We start from the raw sequence: 18,250 nt of genomic DNA on the forward strand, positions 1-18,250 counted from the left end.
TAAATGGGTTAATATAATAGAACGCAACACATACAAATAAGGGGGTGATCGTCACAGAGCGGAGTCAGTGTTTTGGGAAAACTAAAAGTATCGTGTATGTTTTGAGACTTTTTTTGCTCGAAACCCCAAAATATGAATTGAGGCCTGCATGAACTCTGTCAGTAGTCATGTGTTGAGTATTATAGTACATTCTTTCATGTTGAGGTGTCAAGGTACAGAGAGCCCATTCAGCCTGAAAACACGTTAATGTCTATGAGAAGAATCCATGGACAGAGAGAGAGAGGACAGGCATGCACATTTTTTTCTCCCTCTTGGCCCTGGCCTCTTGTGGTCGTCTATTACACACTGTGTGCATGTTGATAAATGTGAGATGCCGACACCAGTGGTAGTAAACATGGCCATAATTTAAAAGTAAGGACAAATGGGGGGGGGGGGGGGGGGGGGCTTTCACCATTGCTATGGCAACAAACTCCGCCGCCCGCCGGCTTCGCAAACTGTAGGAAGGCCTATATTCTATTACAGAGAATTAGTTGTTTGCGTATTCATAAAACTGACACCAATGAGCAGAAATGCAGCACTTTAATCCATTGAGACCTGGAACGCATCTGTGTAATTTTAAGATTCCTTTGGTTATTCAAAAATAGCAGATATACAAGCTCATAGAACTATGAGCTTGTAGACCTGCTATTTTTCGTGAAAATGTGTGCAATTTGGCCGATTATACAAATGTTGTCTAAATCCTAACAGTTTTTTGAAAAAACGTATGTTGCTTTAATATCAGTGGTTCTCAAACCTTTCCAAGTCAAGGACCCCCCCCAAAATGATATGTATTTGGTTGCGGACCCCATCTAAAAAATATTTTGTTCCAGTGACCCCCCAGAAGCAAAGATCTGAGTTACAAATATTCGCTTAGAATATATATATATATATCAAAAGTTTTGCAAAAATATTCATGATTTTTCAAAAATAGCAGATCTACAAGCTACGAGCTTGTAGATCTGCTATTTTTGAATAGCCAAAGAAATCTAAAGTGACACAGATGCATTCCCGGATTCCCGGACATTTTGGATGCCGTCCAAAAAACGGAGACAAAATTTGCGTTCTGTCCGGAAAATACAGAAGCACCCGCAGTACTGGAGACGCGAAGTGAAAACACTGATCAGTGCATGGGATGTGAGGTCACAGGTCAGAGGAGTTTACCTGGGCAGGGAGGATGGGCTGATTGCAGGAGGCACACTTCGGAGCAAACACCCTGTGGGGAGAGAACAGCAGCACAACAGCTCTGGTTACAATCTAGAAAACAGTGGTTTTCAACCCTTTTCATATCAAGGTCCATTATTTATTCGGCATTTGAGCCACGGAACCACCGTTTGATGAGATGATTAGCCTCTCAGACCCAAAACGTAGAATATTTTGTTGTCGTTGGATACGATTTTGTCCACAATTCCATGCTGTGTGGATGTTGGTCTCATAGGAGAGATAACAGGCAAACGTTGATCAAAATAACAATTATTCTACATTGTCTAATTGTGTCGACTTCTTGTAAATAAAGTAATGCAGATGTTTAACAACTTATATAATATAACAATTTAACTCTTGAGAGCGTAAAATGAAACCAAATGGACCCGTAAGGGTCCATTTGGTTTCATTTTACGCTCTCAAGAGTTAAAGATCTATAAGGGTCCATTTGGTTATCAACTCTCCATCATTTAGCTGGGGACCACCTGGAACCCCCTCAAGGACCACCGGTGGTCCCCGGACCACTGGTTGAGAACCACTGATCTAGACATGTTGTGTGACACTGTAGAATGATCAAGTAGGCCATACAGTGTAACACAAAAAGTTAGAATATGGAGATAAGAGGATAACAGCAACGATATATTGTGTGTACATGACATGACTGCTCGTGTGTGTGTGTGTGTGTGTGTGCGTGCGTGTTGCCCATATACGTACGTGTGGTAGTCCTTGACGCAGTAGATGTTGTTCTCCATGTCCACAGTGAAAGGCACTCCGTCCAAACCCTCCTTACACACAACACACCGGAAACAGCCAGGGTGGTAGGATTTACCCAGGGCCTGGAGGATCTGGCCATGTACACACACACACACGCGCACACACACACACACACACACACACACACACACACACACACACACACACACACACACACACACACACACACGCGCACACACGCGCACACGCACACGCACACGCACACACACACACACACACACACGATAACGGAAAAGGATAAGAGTTGGGGACTGAGGCCTCTAAAATAAGTGCGATAGCAGGACTGGAATAAGGGAGGATATTTGAGGCTCAGATAAAACAGTAAGCTGTATGGGACTGCTGTGATGATGTCATGCGTGTGCCAAGAGTAGCAGGTGTGCTCGTTGTGCATAGTTGTGCAACTAGTCCATTCGCTACCATTTAAAATTCAGGCATTTAGCACTCTTAATCCAGAGTGATTTACAGTAAGCAAGGTAAAGAGACAAGAGACAGTGTAGTGCAGGGTTCCCCAATTACTTTTCCCCAAGGGCCAAATTATGTCTCGGGTACCAAGCCGAGGGCCAGGGACATTGTGCCCGCGCGCACCGAATCGTTTTTTATTTGTTTGTTTTTTCTCTAATCTAGCTAATTTGACACTGTGTTATTTTAGGCCTGGGATTCTTAAATCCTGTGTTGACGGTCACAAAAGGAAAAAATGCACTCTGGAAACAAAATAAATTGAGAACCAACCATTTACTTAAAATATTTGGTGCTTGAAAAGTAATACAGATTAACAGCAGCCAGTTGTACATACTGAAAATCAAAATAAGTCCAGAATCAACAATTTACTTACAGATGTGTTTGTTACAGTCTGCTAGAACAGTAATACAGATATAATAAAAAAAAAAAAATCCAAAACATTTTCTTTTTAATTTTTTATGTCGTTGTGGGCCGGACAGTTGCCTCTCGCGGGCCGCAAATGGCCCGCGGGCCGCCTATTGGGGAACCCTGGTGTAGTGCCTCAGTAATCTAGGTAAACCAAGAACCTATCATCAGTCTAAACATTATAATATCATAAAATAAATAATATGTACATTGAAACTATACAAACTATCGGATGCAAGGTCAAGGTCAGCAAACGAACCTGGCATCTGTCTACATAACAAGCTAAATCTAAATGACATTTTAATCTTTGCATAACACCACATGGTCGTCAAGGCTATAGGTCAAGTGCTATGGGCTAAAGTAGAGTCTGAAGAGGTGAGTCTTCGGATTACGCCGGAAAATTGCACACAGTTCTGTTCAAGCGGGGCAATATGACATTAAAGGGATATTGCTAACCGGTTAGCGCGTCAACCACTTAATCCTCAACGTATTCCGACTGTACTGGTACCGTATGTCATGTCTGATTTACAATCGTGTGCTGTGTCACGTGCCGAAAAGTAGGTGGCGCACAGCCAAGTATAAATGAGGCTTTCTATAATGGCCCTGTTCAGACTGGGCAGTCCAAATCCAGACCAAAATCCCATTTGTGGCTGGACCAAGATTGGAGTGGAATAGTTTTTTATACAGTTTGAACAGCAGAAGATCACAATGGGAACGTGATTTTTGCAAATCAGATTTGAATCGGTTTCCTTAGCCTCGTTCAGACTGCATAAAACCAGTCCGACTCGCAATCGGGATTGAAAATCAGATGTAGGCTGGATTTGTGATGTGACATCATGAGTGGGGCAGGTTTTCAGGTGTTTTTTTTCTTTTATGTCTGACTGTACCACGCGTGCTAGCTGTTTAAACTTTTTGACTAATAACGTATTCAATCAATCAAAAACTGTTACTTTTCAGGATTCAAATTCAAAAACATCAAAAGTAGCAGATCTACAAGCTCGAAACGCGGCGCGAAGCGACGCGTTTTGAGCTTGTAGATCTGCTACTTTTGATTATTTTGTGTGACACTGTAAGTTGATCAAGTAGGGCGTTGAAAACACAAAAAAGTTAAAATGCAGAGATAAGAGGGTTTCTGCCCCGAGAGCAACGATATTATACATTTGTATCCCGTTTGAAATGGAAAGCTCATGTTCTTCCCATGACTCCTAATTTCCTGTCGACTCTATTGTGTAATTATGTTTTTGATAAGGCTCTTACCATCTCCATGATGAGGTGACCACACACAAAACACTTCTCTGCCGTCTGCTGGAAGCCGGAGTACTGTGGGAGGACAGATAAGAAAGAGCACATTCATTGTCTGGAGCAGTGAAATATATGGGCTTTTGGGGTGTTTTTGGGGGGAAATGTGTGTGGTGGGCTGAGAGACAATTGTGGTCGTGAGCTTGCAATCTGCTATTTCAAAATATATTTAAAAAAAAACAATTAAAAACTATAATAATTAATGTGTATTTATGTATTCATTGTGCCCAAAATAGGGATGGAAGGGTTAATGGTTCGAATCTCTGGGCTGGCTGTGAAAATCTCGGCATTGGCAAGACTGTGGTTGTGTGGATGTGGATGTGTGTGTGTGTGTGTGTGTGTGTGTGTGTGTGTGTGTGTGTGTGTGTGTGTGTGTGTGTGTGTGTGTGTGTGTGTGTGTGTGTGTGTGTGTGTGTGTGTGTGTGTGTGTGTGTGTGTGTGTGTGTGTGTATTACTATACGTGTAAGGACCAAATGTCCGCACAGGTATAGTAGAATTTTAGAACTAGACGTTGTGAGGACCGTTTTCCTGGTCCTCGTCACGAGAGAAGAGGTTGTTTTATGGTTTGAACAAAACATTAAGGTCTACAGCCTGGACTGTAACACAATACACATGGTGGCTGTATATTATACTTAGTTGCCCTAGTGTTGTCCATAGGGGGTGCTACAGCTCTCTTTAAACTGACATCAAAAAGGGGGGTTGCTTTACAATGCCTTTTCCTCCAGCTGAGAGCTGATGCATCCAATGGCAGCTTGACCAGTTCTAGACGGTAAAGTGCCCTATATCAGTGGATCTCAAACGTTTTCATGTCAAGGACCCCCAAAACTATATCTACAAGCTCTGTGCCGCGCTATGAGCTTGTAGATCTGCTATTTTTGAATAGCCAAAGTATAAAGACCTGAATCCGATTCTACAAATGTCTTCTAAATCCCAACAGTTTTCTGAAAAAAAGTATGTTTCTATATCAGTGGTGCTCAAAGGACAAGCTTGTATATCTGCTATTTTTGAAGAGCCAAAGTGTAAAATAACGCTTTTTAGCTCAAATCAAAAAATATACGCACAGATGCGTCCGAGGTCTTAATGGGTTAAAGTGGTTAACGCTATATTAACTTATTTAGCTGGGGACCCCCTGGTACTCCCCGCCAAGGACCCCGGGGGGTCCCCGGAACCCACTTTGAGAACCAATGCCCTAGACATCCTAGAAACATAGCGTCCCTTTTCCGTGATAACAGGTGAACATTGGGCAAAACCGGCACATTTACAAGCACACAAGGCAAGCTTGTAGACATGCAATTTTCAGCCAAGAGATTTGGTGTAGAGGGGAAAAAAAGATGGGGAATTTAAGAATATAGGTGTATATAAGTGTCCTACAACACCGTCCTGGTGCAAGGCATTGAAGCCTTTTTAAACCTTTAACAAGTCACAATTTGTATTTAGAAATTAATAAAGGCATTTAGCCTAAAATGGAAAGGTTAATACAGGTTTTACCCTACTACATGATGTAGAGCAGGGGGTCCTAAGAGTTACTACAGGGGGGCGCCAAATCTTTCTGTAATAGGACCTTTTTTTTTTTTATGTTTTAAGTGGTTAACTGTCAGAAAATACAAAACATGAATCCAACTCAAGGCTACACATTGATAGTTGCTGTCAAACAAGTCTATGAATCTATCTATCAATTCTATGAAAAGGTTTAATCTGCAACACAATTTCATACAATATGTAGAAGTGGGGGTCCCTGCTTCATCTCTTTCTCAGCTAAGGGGTCCTTGGGCTGAAAAACGTTGAAGACCCCTGATTGTAGAGAACTGGATGGTTTTTTTTTATGAGCATGTGTGTGCCCTCATTCAGTCCTACAGGCTGCTGCTGTTACACACTGGATGCCCAGCAGTATTTGGAGGACGTCCAAACAGGTGCTTATGTTAAGCTGTCCGGTACAACCACAGTCTTCCATACTGTTGGCGAATGGGAGCTGGAGCTCTCTCTCTGTTTGTGGGCTTATATAGAGCAGTGGTTCTCAAACTTTTTCATGTCAAGGACCCCCAAATTGACACTTATTAGCCCGCGGACCCCCATTTGAAAATATATGCCAGGGACCCCCAGAAGAGAAGATGTTTACGTTTCTAGCAGTGATTCTCAACCATTTTAATTTCAAGGACCCCCCAGTTTGACATGCATAAAGCTACGGACCCCCATTTAATTACATTTTTATCTCTGGGACCCCAATTTATACTGTAAAATCAATGTTAATGTAACTCAGAGAGTGTACAAATGGAACCAAATGGACCCGTTAGGGTCCATTTGGTTCCATTTGTACACTCTCTGAGTTACAGACCCATAAGGGTCCATTTGGTTCCTAATCTATCATTTAGCTGGGGACCCCCTGGAACTCTCTTAAGGACCCCTGGGGGTCCCCGGACCCCACTTTGAGAACCAATGATATAGAGGTCTGATGGATGGAACAGGAAACAAAAACATCCACACACACAGGTCTCCTCCTGGGCTTTCCTCACACACACCCAGCATCAGTCGGGATGATGATGCAGGACTATAGTGGGGCCATCTGTAGAGGCACATAGCCCCCTGGGGGGGTCATGACCTGATGACTTGGGGATCTGGGAAGAGGGTGGTGGGGGGGATTAAACGGGGCGGTGGCTCAGTTCACCAGCAGGTGGAGGTTGGTGGTGGCGGCAGTGGATCCGTGTGGATCTGACCCCTATACTCCCTTCCCACTGCTCCAGACCCACCATCTGCCAGATACCGTCCTCCCCCCTCAACTCCCAAATCACACCCCCCCGGTTTGGGAGGACAGGCACTTGCTCGTCAATACTAACCAGATGAAGCAGGCGGAAGGTTTTAGTCACGTCCCCCTTTGTCTTAAAGCAGGGATCAATCTTAATCGTGTGTAAAGTGTTCATATTCTGGGATCAACATTCTGCAAAAAATAGCTGATCTACAAGCTCACAACGCGTGACCTTGGAGATCGGCTATTTTTTGGTTAAGATATTTGGCGTAGAAGGAAGAAAGAGGAGGGGGGCTTGTATAGAACCCTGGGGGGCTCTGGTCAATGACATATGTACGTATTAAGTATTAATCCATTAAGACCGGGAACGCATCTGTGTCATGTAAAAGATTTATTTGGCCATTCAAAAATAGCAGATTTACAAGCTCATAGCGCCGCGATACGAGTTTGTAGATCTGATTTTTTTTTTTTACTTGGAAAATGAGAGCAAATCTTTGAATATATATATATATGTTTTAAAGCGAACATTTTTAACTCCGATCTGTGCTTCTGGGGGTCCCTGGAACAACATATTTTTAGATGGGGGTCTAAAGATATGAAGCGTTGAATTCATGGAAATTTGATTGTTTTTGATGCATTCCTGCCTGAGCCAATCATTTCATGACCGGGTGTATTTCCGGTAGGATACTCAAAGAGTCAACTTTGAGTCTCCTGATGGATACATTAGCATCTTTCCGCCGGTAATCAAATTATTGGCTTAGGAATGCGACAAAAACAAAAAAATGCCCATGAATTCAACGCTTCATGGGGTGTGTAATTGATAGGAAATAAGTATTTTTTTTGGGTGAACTACTCCTTTAATGACAAATGAGTCAAACTGAGAAATGACAAAAATCCACATTTTAAATCACGGTATGTTTACGGTAAGACTGTGGTTCTCAAAGTTGGGGGGGTCCCAAATGCACCCTTTACTGGTCTGTAACTCTGAGAGTGTATGGAACCAAATGGAACCGTGAGGGAGTTCTGGGCGTCCGTTTGAGAATCACCGCCGTAAGGGTTCTTGGCCAGAAATTAACATAAGTGGTGTGTGAGAAATGTTTCCTCGCTCAACACATAGTTATGATATTCTGACAGCGAACAGAGTCGGGCAATACAGACTGAACGTCTCAATATGGTCTCTAATATTCCCCAAATTCCCACGATTCCACAATGTACCTCTCATGCTATATACTGTATATGCGTTTATTTACTGCGATCAGACGTCGGAATAACAACCATTTCCATATAATGATATTGAATGTTTCACATCGGTGATTCAAATGACCATGCTTCATATTTGGGAAATTGGACCCTACATGTAAGCACCATGAGGAGCAAGGCTGTCTCCTGAACACAGAGACAGATGGACCACAACAAGCCCCGAGACCTCCAGCTGTTGGCAGGGTCCTCCTCCAGCTCTTAATTGTATGTGTTTAGGGGTCAGCTTGTGCGGTAATTGAGCTCCTTGGGGAGACGTTTTTTTTTGGGTGGAAATTAGTGTGAACTGGTGGGGTGGAGCTGGGCTCTAATTGTGGGCAGCAGCGTCTGTTTCCTCTAGAGCGTTGGTTCTCAAAGTGGGGTCCGGGGACCCCCAGGGGTCCTTGGGTGGGGGGGTTCCCCAGCAAAAGGTTTTAATATAGCGTCACAATCATTTGAACCTTTTATATCTTCTTTTATATCGGGGCAGTGGTGGCCTAAAGGTTAGAGGAGCGCCCTCGTTGCCGGAAGGTTGCCGGTTCGAATCCCCGGACCGGCAGGAAAATCTGGGTGGGGAAGTGAATGTTCACCACTTCCCCAACACCACTGAAGTGCCCTTGAGCAAGGCACTGAACCCCAACTGCTCCAGTGGAGCTGCGTAGTGGCCAACAGTATAAGACTGTGGTTGTACTAGTCAGCTCCCAGGTTTTAATGTGTCTGTCTGTCTGTGTGTTTCTATGTGCAGGGCGTTGCTGAAAATGAGCACTTGTGCTCAGCTACTACCCTGGGTAAATAAAGGAGAAAAAAAAAAAAAAAAAAAAAAAAAAAAAAAATCTTGGCTATTCAAAAATAGCGGATATACAAGCTCATAGCGCGGCACCGAGTGCCGCGCTATGAGCTTGTAGATCTGCTATTTTTGAAAAATTGTGAAAATTTGTGCAAAAATGTTAATATATATATTTTTTAAGTGAACATTTGTAACTCAAATCTTTGCTCCTGGGGGTCCCTGGGACGAAATATTTTGAGATGGGGGTCCGCGGCCAAATCCATATAATTTTGGGGGTCCTTGACACGAAAAGGTTTGAGAACCACTGCTCCAGAGAGGGTTGTAGATTTTTGCAGCCCCTACATTCAGTGCAGTCAGTCACCACCCATCCCTCTGTCTCTGCAGCCCTACATTCAGTAGGGCTGGATCCTATTTCAGGGATTTCGGAAGATCCGGCAGGATCATGTCGTTGAAGCGCTAAACGAGTGGAGCTGAGAAATAACCAGCGTTTCCCGGAACTTTATTTATTTCCTGTTGCATCGCTGTTTGTCCAGCACCTGGGTGAGATTGGATGTGCATGCATGCGCATCATCCATCACTGACAAAAGCATCGCCTTTGTCAGTGATGGATGCCGAGCCCTAAGCTGATGAAAACATCAGAAAACATCACACACCTGTGTATGCACATGCTCGCACGTGCTACCACACACGCACACACACACACACACACACACACACACACACACACACACACACACACACCCACGAACGCATACAGTAAAAGATAATGTGGCAAGATATAGACTGACACAGCAAGACGTGTTAGACGTCAATGTCCAAAACTGTTACGTTTCAGGATTTAAATTCAAAAATAGCAGATCTACAAGCTCAAAACGCGCTGCTGCGCGCCTCTGCGTGCCACATTTTGAGCTTGCAGATCTGCTACTTTTGATGCTTTTGTGTGACCCTGTAAGTATGATCAAGTAGGGCGTTCATTTACGAAAAAACAAACAAAGAGGTAGGCAAGTAGATACATGGACACGCACACGCACACGAACACACACACACTCACCAGGAAGTCCTCTTCACAGTAGACCTTTCCGTTGACGTTGTAGAAAGCTTTCCCTCTCAGCCGCCTCCCTGGAGAAGGAAGAAGAAGAAGAAGAAGATGCAACAAGTGAGTCATTTATTTTTTAGAATGCGGTTCTACCTATCTATACACACACACACACACACAACAATCAATGGACTGACTCCCTGCCGCTCAACGACACTGTACGAGCTTCATCCTGCAGAGCACAGCAGGGAGTCAGTGGTGAGCAGATGGAACAGTCCTGATGTAGGTGGCACAAGTCTGCCTCTTAAGCCTGAATGGATTCCACTGTCAACCTGTAAGCAATCACTACACACCACACACTCCCCAGTTTTACCTCCCACTGTCACCTCCATAAACCAGTGGGTTTCCCCTGCCATTGTAGACTGTCTCTCTCTCTCTCGCACGCACACACACGCACACACACACACACACGCACACGCACACACACATACTCTGTTACAAGTAAAAGTCTGGAATAAAACATTTGCTTGCGTAAAAGTACAAAAGAATTGGCATCAAAATGTACTTAAAGTACCAAAAGTAAAAGTACCAAAATGTTTGAAAATAGCTCACAACAATAGCTCAAAATGCGACGCGTTGTGAGCTTGTAGATCAGCTATTTTCAAATAGCCTATGCATAAAATAGGGCTAAAGTGGTTAATGTATGTTTCATAATATCATATTATATATCTGAAAAGTAACTTGCAACTAAAGTTTTCAAATAATTGTAGTGGAGTAAAAGTAAAATATTTGCCTCTGAGATGCAGTGGAGTAGAAGTAAAAGTACAGAAAATGGGAAATACTCCAATAAAGTAAAAATTCCTCAAAAGTGTACTTAAGTACTGTAGTACTTGAGTAAATGCACTTAGTTTACACCACTGACATTCATTTGCCCCGGGATTTTTTTTCTCAGGAGGATTTTTACGATTTGTGCGTCATTGTGTGTGTTGGATTTTTGGGAAAAAGAGGAACCGTGAGGATCATCAGATAATTCAATATCACATGCACCAGATCTGATGCCAAGCACTTCCCCGAACCCCACCCATCTAGTAAGAGGTTTAAGACAAACCCCACCCATCTAGTAAGAGGTTTAAGACAAACATTGGCCAATTATCTATGACTGGAATCTGGAATCACTGGCATCACACAACGTTCAAATATGTCGGCATGCCATGCATGCCCGACCTGGTTGGGGGCCAGAGCACTGGCCCCCCTCCCTGCAATGTAGCCTAAATGTACGGTGCATGTGTCACGTCTATATTTGATTACCAAAAGAAATATTGCCACTGAAACCACAAGCAAGTGTGTAATTAGGGCAAGTAGGGCAGTAGGGCAAGTGCTGGTTTAAAAATGTGTTTTGTTTATTTTGAGACATTTTTCTTGGTGTTTTCTGCCTTTATTTCGTTTGATAGTATAGTAAATCGGGGCTTGATCAACCCTGGCTGGGTCACCTGGGGGTGTATGTTGTATGTTGCGAGACCCGAAACACCCTATGACCCCAGGCTACAACACTGATGATGCGTCCCAGTTGCATCCATGTGATGTATTTCTTTATTAGTAGTGGAGAAATCGTCAGAAAACAGGGGAGAGAGCGGGGGAGAGACGCGCAGCAGGGGTCCATCGGGCTCGGGAATCAGAGCCTATATGTGGTACACGCCCTACCACTAGGCATACCATTGGCACCTCCAAAAACAAAAGTTTTTTTATTCATATACCTAAGTACATAAGTAAGTAAGTACATACCTTTAACCAAATTAACCCTGGTGTACCTATTTGGGCATTTTAAAAAAGTAAAAAAAAAACTTCCAAAATATTAAAGAATTTGCCAAAATTGTGAAAATAACCAATCTACAAGATCACAACATGTTGCGATGTGACGTGTTGTGAGCCTATAGATTTTCGCTTTTCGGCGTAAGCGACAAAGCATAGCTCGCTTAAGGAATTCTAGAGAAAACATGACAATATTGATGACACCTGGTCAACGCTCTGTTCACTGCCGTGGTGACAGCCAGCTCCACCATGCTCTCACTCTGCCACGACTTCAGTCGGTGTACCTTGGCAAAGCACGCACATGGACCCCATAAATCTGTAGGATTAGTCTGTTTTAATTGCTGTCCTGAACTGCCATTGGTTTTTATGGGTGTCCCGGCATGGGAAAGACAACCACCCCCCCCCCCCCCCCCTCCACCACCCACCCCATCCCTCCTTTTTTATAACGCTAAAATTTATGCAAACGCTGTATTTCACACACGCACACACGGTGTCACAATGCCGGGCCCGATGGCAATACATTAACACCCACATAAATGGCCAGAGCGGCCCAAGAATGCCGTCCGCACAATAGGTGAGACTTTTAAGACTTTGAGACTGAGGGATAATTAGCATTTTTGGGGGCTTCCAACTGAAAGAGAAAAAAACAAGCTGTTCCTCCATAGGGACTATACTAAAGGATAAGAGTGGCCGTGATGGGCTAGCAGGATAGCTTAAACCATTAAGACCGGGAACGCATCTGTGTGTCCCTTTTACATTTCTTTGGCTATTTTTTTGAAAAATATAGTTTTTTTTTTGTGCAATTTTTTGAATATATACAGTATACGTTTTAAAGCAAAAAAACGCACAAATGTTCACGATTTAACAAAGATACAAGCTCTGAGCTTGTAGATCTGCTATTTTTGAATAGCCCAAAGAAATCTCAAAATGACACACACACGGATGCGTTCCCGGTCTTAATGGGTTAAACTGATGGAAAACCATGGCCATTCTTCTAAACGCAGGCTGTTGTAGCAGAGTGGAGAGAGTTTTGTCTCTCTGGCCTGGCCTGGCCTGGCTTGGCCTGGCCTGTGCCGTGCCGTGCCGTGCCGGCCTGCAGAGCAAGGGTCTGGATGGAAGGTGAACACAAAGAGCTGATGACTGTGTGGCGTGGTGTGGTGTGGTGCGCTGCTATGGGGAGCGGGTCGACTGAGCAAACGGGGACATTCTTTCTGACTGAGGTCACTAGCTGGTCCCATTCAACCCCCCCCCCCCCCCCCCCCCCCCCTGCACCCCTCTAACACCCCCTCTGCCCTCCCTCTCTCTCTCCCCCTCACCGAGAGAGCGAGAGAGAGAGAGAGGGAGAGAGAGAGGTAGGGGGGCTCCATGCCTTTCTCCCTCTCTCTCTCTCTCTCTCTCTCTCTCCTCTGGCTCTTTGTCAGCAGAGAGCGTTGCAGAGGGCTCGGCCTCCTCCTCCTCCTCCTCCTCCTCCTCCTAGCGCTACATTTTTATAGAAGCAAAGGAATTTCCCACTCCAATCAACAATCTTAAAACGGTTATTTGGCCCAATAGTCCCTAAGATGGCTGCCTGTCTGCCTGTCTGTCTGTCTGTCAGTTGTTTGATAATGTTTTCACGGGAGGAGTTGAGAGAGAGAGAGAGAGAGAGAGAGAGAGAGAGAGAGAGAGAGAGGTTGGTCCAGTGCACTTGCAGCTAAACAGGGCACGCTCACGGGGGCTGGTTGCGTTACCATGGCGAGGGCGCTGTTTGGCGGAGCATTCCGGTGGCCGTTGTGCTGAACATTCCGACGGTCTGAGCCTCAATGCCCTGTCGACTAAAACACATCGAGTACTGTAATGCCCCGCGTTCGCCACAAAAAAACGTCGCATGTAAAGAGTGGCCTAGCCGTTGTAAAAAGTCAAAAGAGAGGGGCTGCTACACCGAGAATGATCCTTTTCTATCACTCCCACTTCTATGGAGGCTCTGCTCTGCTTATACAGCCTCTGAGCGAGAGAGCGCTGTGGGACATGTGGCATTCTAACATGCCGTTTGGGGACCGAATGGTTCCCGGGTTGGGATTTTACACTCCAGATATTTTAGGTTTTTCCTTTTTTCTCTTCAGTGGCCCCACATTAGTTTCCCATGACTCAACTATTTTGTGGAGCCTGTTTATTATTTTTTCACAGACACATCTCTTGAACTAATGGGAGTGTGTTTTTTTGTTTTTGTTTTCCGCCCCATCTCTGGTTTTAACACTTCAAATAACTGAGATGGCAATTTTTAACTGTGACAAGCGTGAGTGTGGACAATAATACAGTAGCTTACCAATGCATGACTTAGTAGGGAAGTAAATGATTAATCGATGATTGATTAATCCCCATTAAATACTTCAGTTTGTGTCTGATTGGCTCAGTCGGTATAGAGCTCTGGCCAGTGGACCACAAGGTCATGAGTTCAATCCCGGGCACCGCCAACTCAGCGTATGAGTAGCGTGCCTTGGGTGAGGCAAGTCTGTAAGTTGGTTCTCCGATTAACAGACTTACTTAAGTATTTGATTGGTCAAAAATATACCAACGGATGATATTGTAGTGCTATTTCTTAGACAAAGCTTGGCAGATGCATCTCTCAAAATTACACTTATTTTTATAAAAATGTTTACAAAGGTTTACTGTCATTTTATAGTTTATTTATATTGCACATATATTGCTAAAAAAAAACTTCCATCTAGATTAATCGATTCATTGATGGCTGGCGATCAATTAACCCATTTTGGGCGGGAACCCCTATTTGTAACTATTTCAGGACGGGAACTTCTTTTGGGGTTCTTGTTGCTATGTACAGTATATAGCAAAATACATTTGTTGCAATTTTTGAATAAATATTATATAATATAAGTTTTTCAGAAAACTTGGGTCAGGATTTAGAAGGCGTTTTTAGAATCGGCCTCAGGCCTAATAGGAAACTGCTTAAAATGTGCATCCCTTGTATTGTCAAGGCAAAACACCCTCCCTGGTTGCCACAGGAGAAGGCACAGCAGCCAATAAAGCATGGCTAGCAGTGCTTCTGGGAGCTTATCAGCATGTTTGAAATGTCTCCCGTGTTTACATAGACTGAATATTACTTTTTCTTCCACAAGAAAGAAGACTCATGAAGTCTAAAACGATCCCAGCGTGGGCCGTGCCATGTTATGCTGAGACGAGATGACATTCTTCTGGTTTTCAACGTGGGCACACTACTGCACTTCATTCAATGCTTTATAAATACAGTGGTGGAAAGTAACTACAGCAAGTACGTGTACTCAAGTACTGTACCTAAGTGTACTTTTGAGCTTTACTTAATATATATAGTATTTCCAATTTTCAATACTTTTACTTCTACTCAACTACATCTCAGAGGCAAATATTGTACTTTTACTCCACTACAATTCTTTGAAAACTTTAGTTACAAGTTACTTCAGACCTACATACTTTATATACTTTGGCTATTTGAAAATAGCAGATTTACAAGCTCACAACCCGTCGATTTGCGACGGGTTGTGAGCTTGTGTATCTGCTATTTTCAAAGGATTTCTATCTGCATAATAAGTACTTTTACGTTTGGTATTTTAAGTACATGTTGATGCCAATACTTTTTGAATAAATACATATCTAATTCTATATACTCTCAGCAGAGCTGCTTAGTTCAGGAGTTTGTTTAACTTCTTAACCTCTGACCCTTTGTCCAGCAACTCCTTGCTTCCATGGATTAAAGCAAAAATAAAATCTCGACTGAAAATGTTTGTGTGACCAAGTCCTAATGTACGATTTGTATGAAACAGTGTGAAAGGAGCTCCCCCACACTAGCGCTGATTCCTTTTGAAACATTTCAATGGCACAAATGTTGTATAAATGTAGGACGATGAAGCATAATAAACAATAAAGTTTGACTGACGCCTGTTTTCATAAATGTATTTATCTCCATATAGTTGCTTCTTTTGGGCTTGTTTTCATAGACCTGGCTGCTTGTTTTCATAGACCTGGTTTGCTTGTTTCTCTCGTGAAATCTGGCAACACCGCTGGGAGCTGCATAATAATCCAACCAGTCTTCTACTTTGGGGCCAACGAAGCACACCTCTCTCCTACGTTTATTATGTAATTTCTGGGCTGACACAGCTCAATTTGCTTCCATGTGCCCGGACAGCTGGTGGCAGGCAGGCAGGCAGGCAGGCTCCTTCAGCGGTATCTGAACATGTCTGATAAGCTGGCCTGATTCTCCAGCCCCAACCGAGGGCCAGATAGACGCTGCACATGTTCCAATTATTTGTTTTAACCTGCTTGCAGCTCCAGTTGAATGGGGTCTGCCATACAGTTTGCATGGTAATAGTAACTCTCAGGGGCTGTGTCTGTCCACCGAGGAGCTTTTTCCTTTATTTATTCAGGGAAGCCCATTGAGAGCAAGCTCTCTTTTTCAAGGACGCCCTGATAACAACATATAAAATACATATATTTTATATATGTCCTGAGCGCAGAGTATGTTTTAAATTGATTTCAATGAGAGAGCCACATATTTTTAGGAGTTAGGAGGTTTTGTTCATCATTGATAAGAACAGCTGAATGGACCTCCAAGCTCACAATGAGGTCGGAGGTCAAAAGGGGGTGGAGCCTGGAGTCAGCCAAACCAGCTACCTCCGGTGGACTTAGCTGGTTTAGCAAAAAGCTTGAGGATCCAATGGAGTTAGCTGGTTTTGTTAGAAGCACTTTTTAATGCTTTTCATTGGTGGAATATTTGTTTTTACCAACACACAAATGTAAAGGGTGTTCAATGGCCCTGATTTATGGAAAAAAATGCAAAAGCGGCAAAATGTAGTTAGCTGGTTTCTGCCGGACAGCAACGATATTATGCTTCTATTATTTTGATGTATATTAGGACAAATTTGCGCGACTGTAAAGATGAAACGGAAGCGGGGAGGAGGCGTCACATCTGCTTTATCCTCTGATCGTTTTCAGAGCTTCCATTGCCCCAGAATGTACGACGGAGGCATTTGAACATTGTGGGAGGCCATTAGTCTGGCTCGCGAGACTAGGTGTGACCGTAGTACCCTGAGGGTCTATTCTGCGCTACGGGTTCATGTCTGGGATTTTTTTTGTGGTCACAGAGTTTAAATATTTTCAACTCTGGATGTTTGGATGAGTGTTTTAGAAGAATGCCATGCGTTTTTCAGCTTGGGAAAAAAATGCTTTGGTGGACACATGGCCTGAGGACAATTTTCAGCATACCGCTTTGAGACTGATGATTTGTCTCGCAGTAAACCAGACTAATGTATTACTTAAAAAAACTAATATCTACCACTACTCTTCGACCCATATCAAGGCAGCCTTGATTAAATGCATGGAATGTTAACTGAACAAGCATGCTTTTTGAAAATAGATGTTATATTCACCACTCACAAACATATTCACCCATTTTTCCAGTTGATCAAGGGAATTGAGCATGTGTGTGGTACAGTAAGGCAGTGGTTCACAAAGTGGGGTCCGAGGACCCCCAGGGGTCCTTGAGAGCGTTCCAGGGGGTCCCCAGCTAAATGATAGATAGTTAGAAACAAAATGGACCCTTATGGGTCTGTAACTCAGAGAGAGTACAAATGGAACCAAATGGACCCTAACGGGTCCATTTGGTTCCATTTGAACACTCACAGAGTTAAATTAACATTAAATTAACATTAACATTTTACAACATAAATTGGGGTCCCGGAGATGGAAATGCCATTAAATGGGGGTCCGTAGCCTAATGCATGTCAAATGGGGGGTCCTTGAAATTAAAATGGTTGAAAATCACTGCTATGAGCAGTATTATTAAATTATTGATTAATTGAATACATACAGTATAGGACCACAATGGAAACAAGTTCCCAGGACTTTTCTTGTGTTATCCCTTTAGCTTTGATGTCTTACTGTACCACGTGCTGTTTACAGTTCTGACTAATAAAGTATTCAATCAATCAAAAAAGATTGCACTCAGCAAAGTGCATATCTCCACCAATACTAAGCGATTGTCAAGATATTTCATTTCTACATGTCGGATAGTTTAACACTGTTTCCAGTGGCCGGAAATAAGTGAATCAGTCTGGAAGGGAAATGAAAGGCCCACAGCCACACAGCCCTGTGGGCCATCAGTGTGAAAAGATTATCAGTTTTGTCCCTGCCCTATTATATGAATAAACGTTCCACAACGTTTCAAGCAAATCAGATTTTTTTTTGGGAGGAACAGACAAAAATGTAGAAAAGGAATGGGACGAAAACATAACCACGTTCCAACTCAGTGGCCGAAGGTAACAAATAAGCAATCAAAATAAATGAAATGCATTTTAATTTTTTTTTTTTTTTCATGAGAGGCAGGTGTGTCAGCCAGTCTGTTAAATTAAATTATCCTAATTAGGCCTGTGCACAGCAGTAGCATACAAATGAAGCTGCCTGCGGAACAATATTGTGTATTATGATCAAACGGGGAAAA

At 43.2% G+C, this 18,250-nt stretch overlaps 1 protein-coding gene across 1 annotated transcript in view; it reads right to left on the minus strand.

The window, feature by feature from the left end:
- Positions 1–18,250, minus strand: part of wtip (WT1 interacting protein) — a 62,265-nt gene that overhangs the window by 5,345 nt on the left and 38,670 nt on the right. The window contains exons 3-6 of the mRNA XM_084075525.1: positions 9,991–10,058; positions 4,135–4,197; positions 1,954–2,084; positions 1,201–1,252 (exon numbers count right to left, since the gene is read on the minus strand). Of these exons, the coding sequence (XP_083931651.1) occupies positions 1,201–1,252; positions 1,954–2,084; positions 4,135–4,197; positions 9,991–10,058 (314 nt within the window). The remainder of the gene's footprint in view (positions 1–1,200; positions 1,253–1,953; positions 2,085–4,134; positions 4,198–9,990; positions 10,059–18,250) is intronic.

This window comes from Gymnoscopelus microlampas, assembly GCF_963454915.1.
Source record: "Gymnoscopelus microlampas genome assembly, chromosome: 1".
Lineage (NCBI taxonomy): Eukaryota > Metazoa > Chordata > Actinopteri > Myctophiformes > Myctophidae > Gymnoscopelus > Gymnoscopelus microlampas.